The sequence below is a fragment of the Anopheles merus genome, chromosome 2R, assembly GCF_017562075.2.
Source record: "Anopheles merus strain MAF chromosome 2R, AmerM5.1, whole genome shotgun sequence".
NCBI lineage: Eukaryota > Metazoa > Arthropoda > Insecta > Diptera > Culicidae > Anopheles > Anopheles merus.
This window is the reverse complement of record NC_054082.1, coordinates 27433067-27441647: the sequence shown is the minus strand read 5'-3', so window position 1 is coordinate 27441647 and position 8581 is coordinate 27433067. Positions and strand designations below refer to the sequence as shown.

At 47.1% G+C, this 8581-nt stretch overlaps 1 protein-coding gene across 1 annotated transcript; it reads right to left on the bottom strand.

Moving 5' to 3' along the window:
* Window positions 1-330: 330 nt before the first annotated feature.
* On the bottom strand, window positions 331-7758 carry LOC121588447 (polycomb protein Scm). Its single transcript, XM_041906385.1, has 3 exons — window positions 4523-7758; window positions 3524-4185; window positions 331-3431 (listed from the first exon to the last, which is right to left on the bottom strand). The coding sequence occupies exons 1-3, from the start codon at window positions 7059-7061 to the stop codon at window positions 3297-3299; spliced, it is 3336 nt and encodes a 1111-aa protein (XP_041762319.1). The 5' UTR covers window positions 7062-7758; the 3' UTR covers window positions 331-3296.
* Window positions 7759-8581: the final 823 nt, after the last annotated feature.

The window sequence follows — 8581 nt, the reverse complement described above, 5'->3', positions numbered from 1 at the left end:
CTTCCACATTCTGCTCTCGCATGCAACGCTAAACGCGCACATTTATGCTGCCGACGGAGCTCGAACGCTCTCACGCCTGTAACTATGCTCTCGGAGAACCGGTTCTGCTTCATGCCGTCGCAACAGGGAAGATAACAACACGCTAGCAGGCGCGTGGGCCGATAAGGGGGGAAGGCGGTTATTCCATCCAACACATGTGTGTTTGACTACCCTAGCTATCTCCCCAGCACATCATGCTGTGACGGGAGAGCAAAGTTATGTTGCACACCACGCTTGGGCAAGGGGAAACATTTCTCAACAGAAACACACACAACATCACAATCCGTTGCGTTGATTTCATACGTTTTGCTCTTTATTTTTGTGGCGTTAGAGGGAAAGTGGTGAGAACAGCTATCACAAAGTACAAATGTGTGTCTCGCTTACAGGTGCAAGTTGTTTACCGGGCAGGGATGAGCAGCATTTGTGGTGTTCGTTTTCTTTGTCTGCAGTTTTTTTCTTTCTTTTATATGGCCTACAACAATCACACGAAATGACGAAACTCGAAATTAAATTATAAATATTTTGATTGACTTTGTGTCGTAGCGTTCTAAAACATACGTTATTGGAAAACAACTTAATCAAGCTAGCTTTTGAAACAGAGCCGTGAGATCTGTCAAAATAAGATAATCATGTCTCAAAACAACGGTTTCCATCGTTCCGAACGATTGCGTTGTGTTGACGGAATGGCTCGAACCTCTTGAAGGCTGCTCATCTCTAATGTTTTACACGTTGCGTTTAGGTGTCCTTGCTCTCTTTATCTATAGCGATTGGTGCATACATAAATGCATTATGCTTCGTCTTTTATTCCTACATTCGTTTGTTTCAAACCGTGTGCCGTAAATGATAAGAGCTTGTGGTTTGTGGTGTATCGTTTAATATACCTTGTTTTTTTTCTTCACCAGAATATGATCTTCCCCATTTTGCGATGATCATCTTCATTTGCTCCTATCTTAAACACACACACACGCACACAGGTGTAACATATCCCATATCCTAACCAAACTCGTGCGCGCCCAAAGTAAATACAAATATGGCTAAACAGCACACCTAATGCCGCTCTCTTTACAAATTCTGTATATTTATCTGTTTACTCTTCTACCGGGAGTTTTAAACTATGCCCCACAACGCGCTATCACACAACAACCGAGAGAATGGGGGGGGAGAGGGTATCGCTCGCTAAAACTATTTGCTTTGTTTTGCATTGAAACAGTGGTTTCATTCGATCGTGTGCCGAAGCTCAAAACACAACGCCCTTAGTTGTCAATTTCGCTTTAGTTCAATGGTTTTTTTTTCTATGATCATTAATTAAAGTGGACTGCGCTATATCCGCTATTTATGCCGCAGGTCCACAGTAGGTCCATAGTTTAATAATTTGTTCACTATTCCTTGTATCTCCTTTGATGTTTGAGCTATGTGTTAATTGTATGTCCGATTTGTTACACTACAAAAATGTGTCTTTCATATCAAGTGGGGTCTCATTTCATTTAATACATGAAGGGTATGCTTTACCGAATCTTTGGTTAGGATGCAATTGTAATTCTGAAATAACGCTTTAAAGCGCATACACGATAGGGGGGTTTGGATTAACCAATAAGCGCGAGGAGATAAAAAGGTAGCTAGAGCTAAGCTAAGCAACAACTTAATGTGAAAGTTTAGTGTGGAAATTGAATCAAAGCTTTCTCATATCTTATCGCTCTGCAAGATGTGTTGGGTGTGTGTGTGAGTGTCTGTGGCTATGTATCTATGCTGAAAGATAAGAACATATTTCGACCGTTGCAATCCATGGTGTTGCTTTATGCATTTTGTTACTATTACGTTATCTCTAGGTTCGTGATCATGACCATGCGTCGTTCTATTTTTCAATATGTGTGGTTACATCATACACTAGTTGATGGTATTGTTTGATTCATGCTTGACAGCTTGGTTTGCTATTTCTTGATGTATTGTTTCATTTAAGTTGATCATTGTACTACATTCTGTCCCTGAGTTACGCAGTTGTTGATTTACGTGGGTTCGTAGATGCACAATTTTTCGCTGATTTTACACTTTCTTTTAAAAAAAGACTAACATGACACATAAGATGATTTTTTCTTAACGAACTGAAAAAAGAATGATACACTAATAATCTAAAACAAATCGAACGAAATCATTCTGGTAGTAATAAACCTACCTTCAAATTTAGGTATTTAGATAGTAAAATGAAATAGTTCACTTCCGCAATACATTAACCGCGTAATTCAGGAACAAACTGTACATTCATTCTTCTATTTTAATGTTTAGGTATAGTTTATATCTGTATTGCAGTGTGGAAGAGATTTTGGACTCTATACGTTAGAGTAAAGTTTATGAAAAACTAAAAATACACAATGGGTTTGCCATATTTTTCTGAACCATAGGCAATTTAAAATGTCCGACCTAAGAAAAAAGGGAAAATTAGTTACAATGACACATGGTATAGATATCCATTTAGTGGCTATTTATAGAAAGAGAAACAAGTTGAAAAGAAACTTTCCAATAACTCAACATAAGCATCATCTGTAACGCTGAACGGAATGAGCAAAAACAATATGATCATAAAGCTGACATGTGTCCAATGTGATCGCGCATTGAACATTAAACGTACGCTCAGGGTTTTTTTCTGGTTTTGTTTGCATTGATCTATTCTCAGTGGATTTAAGAGTAAAAAGATAAACTAAAAAATCGTTACAGTTTCTATCAACTGTTCTATATACACATGCATCGTTTTGCGTATTCATATTGACGGTCTTATACTGCTCCTAGAAACATCGACGCTGTATGCAGCTACTATTTTCGGTTACATCCGTTCACGGGCGTGTACTAAGTAGAACGAAAAATCATCTGATGACCACACCTAAGCGCGTGACTTCAAGCCTTTACACGACATGTATCAACCTATAGTGTAGCGTTTGATTTTTCGTTAACAAGATCCATTGGTATGACGATAATCTCGATTTCAGCAATCGATTAGCAGCACCACAATGGACGGTGCTCTTACTTAGGGAGAAAAAAAAAACAATCATTTAAATTTATACATGACACCACGGCGCATCAGCGGTGCTTAGGCTAATCTGAGAGAAGGTATTGAAAAAAAGGTACAAATCGTCTCTCACACAAGGGCCGACTAGGGGAGCGACAAAGAGAGAAAGTGAGAGAAAGACAGAGCGAGTGTGTGTCTGTTTACAGCGTCTCCCGCCCGGTCAAGGTACTTGCTGTCCGTCGCCGCCGCCTCCAACAATCTAACATAGGTTGTGCCTTCTGCCCTTGACGCGACTGACCAGATTGCAGATTTTTAGTGCCGGTCCCAGCTTCAGGCCCATATACTTCATCATCATATCGCTGTTGAGTAGCAGCAGTGCCTTTCCATCGATTTCCTAAAACACAGAGAGCGCAGAGGATATATTATGAATTAGAAATACGACACAACAACAAAACATCCCGATCGCGCTCCCGGTTTGATACTAACATGCTTCCGGAACAGCTCGGCATGAATCGCGAGCGATGGATCCTGTACGGCAATAAACTGTATCACATCCTCGATCGTCCAGTCGGTCGTTGGTCCGCGGGGCATCTGGGGCGTCGCGGGGACAAAGGATGGCACTGATGGCACCAGGGTGGGCGGTGCGGTCGCAAAATAAGCACCCATACCAACGCCACCCGTGCTGGCGCAGGCGTGCGGACCGGTTGGGGCCGCATTTGCCATCGTTGGGTACGGGGTAGAGGACGCCGGTGCCACCACTGGAATCAGCGACCCGGGAACGGAGGTCATTGCGACGGCAGCGGGGCCCAGTGTGCAAGCACCCGGCACCAGCGGTGAAACGATCGATGCCGGATGATACGGTACAGCGGCTGGCCCTGCCGGAACCGGCATGGTTGCGGTTGCTGCAACGGCGGCCGTTGCTTGTGCCGCTCCCGCGCCAACCGTACTGCCTGTCTGCACTTCCACCTTAATTGTGGTCGTGCTGGGTGTCGTGAGCGGTTTGCTATTGCTACCGACCGTGGACACGCTAGCCAACGAGACCGGTTGACTGACTGGGGTGGTAGCCGCGGTAGAAGATTTGTGTTGATTCACTGTAGACGATGTGGCCATTGTCGTAACGGTTGTCGTGCTGGGTAGTGGTTGATTTTCTGAAAGAGAAATAGAAAGAGAAAACATAGGTTAGCGAACATGTCCAAGAAGCAAGGGATAGTTTTACAGGATTTTCCTGGAGTTCTTATAGTTGTGGGACACTTCCTTGACCCTTTCTTATGAGAGATGAACTTCATATGATGGAATTTGGACTCTATGGAACCCTTTTGGGACAGACTTCTTGGAAATTGCTATTGGATTTGTTCGACAACGGGTGCTATACCGTCCAATTTCCATCACATTAAGTTCATTTCACATAAGAAAGAGTCAATAAAGTGTCCCACAGCTATGTAAACCCCTGGAAAACCCTGTATCGGAAAAATAGAAATCACTTACGAGACATTTCTAGCTTTGCAGATCTACTACCGGAATTCGTGTTCGCTGTTATCTTGACCATCGTTTCCGTAGTGGTAGCGGCTGTCTCTTTGCTAGCGGTACTGGTCGCCGGCGAGCTTGGCTCATTGCGCTCCTTCTTGGTGGACAGTGGCGTCGCTCCACTGCTGCTGGTGGGGCTTCTGCTGCGTTCCTCTGCATTTCTGCCCGGTGCCTTCGATTCGCTGCTGCTGCTGGCGATGGCCCGGCGCTTCGGCGAAGGGCTGCGCAGATGCGTATCCCTGTCCTTGGCCGGTTCTTTGCCCGGTCGAAGCTCGTGCCCGCCAGCGCTGGACCGTCCCGTTGCGGACGCTTTCGGTGAGGAGGCAGCGGTCGGCGGTGGGCTAGCGGCAGCCGCTGCCCGCGGTTCCGTCTTGATCGATCGTTTCAACGGCAACGAGTGTAGCGAACAGTCCTCGCACTGCTCCGGCCCGGGCTCGAGCGTAATCAGCCGCGGGCAGGCCTGGCAAGAGGTGCACAGCATCTCGAGAAACTCCGATACGCCCGCGTTTGCCTTCTGCTTGATGTAGGCGGGTATTTTCACGGTAAAGTTCTTCCCGGCCGCCGTCACTATATGCACGTCCCCTTCGAGCCCGAACAGCAGCGGCGACAGCAGCGAATGGTCGTGCGATGCCGCCAGTACCTCCTGCAAACACAGCTTCGCCAGCGTTTGGTGGTTGGGCGCGGTCACCATCGACGGTAGCTTCGAGCTGTTGATGTGCGGACCGCCCCTACACCGACTGTGGAAGTGGGCCGTCACCAGCGTGGCCGGTTGCATCGTGTCCGGCGAGTCGGAAACCATCGCGAACGACGATCGGCCCGCCTTCGACCGATGCCCGCTGCCGTCCAGCTTATTCTTCTGCCCGGGCGGTTGCATCGGATGGCAGCTGCTCGCACACCATCCGACGGGGAAGATGTCGCGCGAATCGTACCGGCACCAGTAATCGAACGCACCGCGCCACCCATCGAACGTCACGTGAATCTGATCGTCCTTCACCTCGTTCACGGTGGCGCAACAGATCAGCTGCGGGTTCTTCTTGTCGACCGCTTCCAGCTTCTGCCCGACCTGGAAAAGATTGCACTTCGGGGTCGGCGGCTCGGGCACGAAGATGTCGGCCGGTGCCATCACGGCACCGTTCAGCGTTTTCGACAGAAACGTCGGCCAGCTGCTGGCGTTCAGCCGGAAACCCAACGGCGGCTTCAGCATCTCGCCCGACCGTTCGCAGTGTCCTATCGGGTGGATTTCGTTCGAGTCAACCAGCCGCCAGAAATCGTTCTTGTTGTCGCCCCCGTCGAGCCGCAGGCGCAAACGTGAACCCAGCACACCGACCACGGTCGCGATGCAGGTCGAGGTGATGTTGCGGGGATCCAGCGCTTCCAGCTTCATGTTGATTTTGAACTCGTTCTTGGGCGGTATCAGCGCCTGCTTGAAGCATTCGGCCGGTGCCGGCACGCTGCCCGACTCCCGCAGATACTCCGACCAGTCAAACACGTGGAAACTTTCGTACTGGAACGCACCGGTTTGCGTTGTGGTGACCGGACTGATCCGGCTTGTGGGCTGCGCTGAGCGTTCGGTCGCCGGCCGACCCGGGGACAAATTGCCGCCTCCTCCCTGACTTCGTCGACCACTACCACCGTTTGAGCTTCCGTTGCTAGGAGTGTTGGTGCTGCTGTTGCTATTGTTATTATTATTGTGATTATGACTGCTAACGTTGTTATTGTTGTTGGTGCTACCATTCGCTACCAAGTCTTCGGTCGGCTGCAGCAGACCGGCCGCCCGTTTCTTCTGATACTTCTTCAAGCAGAATGTCGAGCAAAAGTTGGGTTTCGGGGCGTTCGCCCGCACCACGTTCCCGCACTGTATGCACGTCCGCTTACTTAGCTTCCGATACTCCATTATGCACGACTCGGAACAGAACTCCTTCTTGATGCCCTGCATCGGCAGCACATAGTTCAGTGGACTCTTCACCTCTAGGCACCAGCCGCACGTCTGGACACCCGGCACACCCTTGCTGCCGGAGGACAGCAGGTTCGGATCTTCGGTTTTACATACGATAGTGGCGATGCTGCCGCTGCTACTGCTGACGGACGAGTTGTTGCCGCCGCCCGAACCATCCGATAGCCGCTTGATGGATTTCGCTACTACTGTATGCGTGACACCCTTTGTGCCTTCTTCCGTGCTGCTGCTGCTGTTTACGCTTTTCCGGTCATTTGTTTTGGTTGAACTGCTTACGCTGGATGATTTCGGACTATCCTCGTTGTTGTTATTATTGCTGCTGCTGCTACTGCTGTTGCTGTTGCTGTTGCTGTTGCTGTTGCTGTTGCTGTTGCTGTTGCTATTGCTGTTGCTGTTGCTGGTGCTGTTGCTGTTGCTGTTGCTGGTGCTGCTGTTGCTGTTGCCTTTATCAGCAGAAGTGGAATTCGTTGTTGAAGAAGCGGTGGTTTCATCCAATTCTTTCTTCTCCGTAGAGGATTTGTCACTCTTTTCCGCAGTGCCGGACATGGTCGAAGCCCGCTCACGGATGAATCACACCGGCAACGAGCAAACAATAAGCAACTGCGTTTACGGTTGGACTAGACAGCAAAGCAAGCCAATCAATTTCCTCGGCAGCCGTTCCAAGAAGCCGTCGCCTTCACCACGGCACAGCCGCAGCGGACAGTTGCTGGTTCGACATTCGCCAAACGCTACCACCCGCTCATAGTAATGTCATCATCCGCAAGGACTTTCGATTCGCGTTCCAAACAACGGCACGTACCGACCGGCGCACCCCGGGGGTAATGGTGACCTAGAAAACGGGCTACTTTGTGCTGGAAACCGAAAACCGTCGCTAAAATGGTTGCGATCGCGAATTATATCCGCGCGATTACCGCACCTCCACTGACCTCCCTGGCCGCTCGCCCTATTTTCACTGCACCAACACGCACGCTACCAACTTCAACGCTTCGGTGTGTGTGAGTGTGCACTAGCGAGATGACGCGCGCGCCCGCCGATCGGTAAAATTGCCAAAATGCTTTATGATATCGCGTTAAATAATCACTATCGGTAGCATTAAGTGAAATGCTTACACTTTCGAGCGCGACATGTTTGCCTTCGTTTCTGAGCGAATATAGAAATCAGCGTTATTTTTCCCCCGTATCTAGAACGACCGAAAAAGCAAGCTGTGTTTCTTTGCTTTTGTTGTTGGCCTAGTGGTGGGCATAGCAAGGGCGCCATTTTGAACCCCAAAATTCTTGAGGTAATTTTATTAAATTTACTTCGCTTTTCATAATCCACATGTGCAATCCGCGATGTAAATAAAATAAAATGTTATCATTCCGGAGATAATATATAGATAAAAATATTTTACAAAATCAACCAAAATATAGGGTAAAATTTTCGCACTCCTAGATACAGTATGTTGCCCATCACCACTTTTATCCAGCGATGAAACAGACGCTGTCATTCGACGAAAAAACTGAAAGAGAATTAGAAACACCCTAAAGTAGAAAAGAGATAGCGCTTCGCAGTACATTAAGTTTACACCGTGCGGTTCAGGTGTTTACAATTTGCAATTTGTGCCGTATCTGTTCGTACTTTTATTATTTTATCTCATTTCAAATGATTTGCTATTCGCTTTAATAATTGTTGCTTTTATTGAAAGCTACTAATTTCCTCATTACATATTTCCCCATATTATCAGGGCTTTATTAATGGTTTAAGCAAAGAATTTCGTAAGTACGATTCAATGAACCACCCTATGCAGAGCGGCAAACTTTTTAATTTGAACCACGTTGCTGAAAATCGTTGACGTTTTGGCTTTCTAAAAAAATGGCGTTCAATGCGTTGCATGATAGAAAATATCATTTTTTATGTTTTTGATGTAAATTCACAAATTTATTGCGTAGTTTCTTGTACAACATAGAAAATGCTCTAAAATCTGAAAGTTTGAATCGTATCTTCTTTAACTCTTTTTAATATGTGCGCTCTCTTTAAATTATATCGTAAAAATAAAAACTTTTCAATCTGACTAAGCAAAATTAACA

Excerpts from the sequence above, each read along its gene's own strand:
- LOC121588447 (XM_041906385.1), bottom strand. The coding sequence starts at position 7,061 with ATGTCCGGCACTGCGGAAAAGAGTGACAAATCCTCTACGGAGAAGAAA. Across the intron at positions 4,186-4,522 it reads TGCAAAGCTAGAAATGTCTC|AAAATCAACCACTACCCAGC; the intron begins GTAAGTGATTTC and ends TTTCTCTTTCAG. Across the intron at positions 3,432-3,523 it reads CCGAGCTGTTCCGGAAGCAT|GAAATCGATGGAAAGGCACT; the intron begins GTTAGTATCAAA and ends TCTGTGTTTTAG.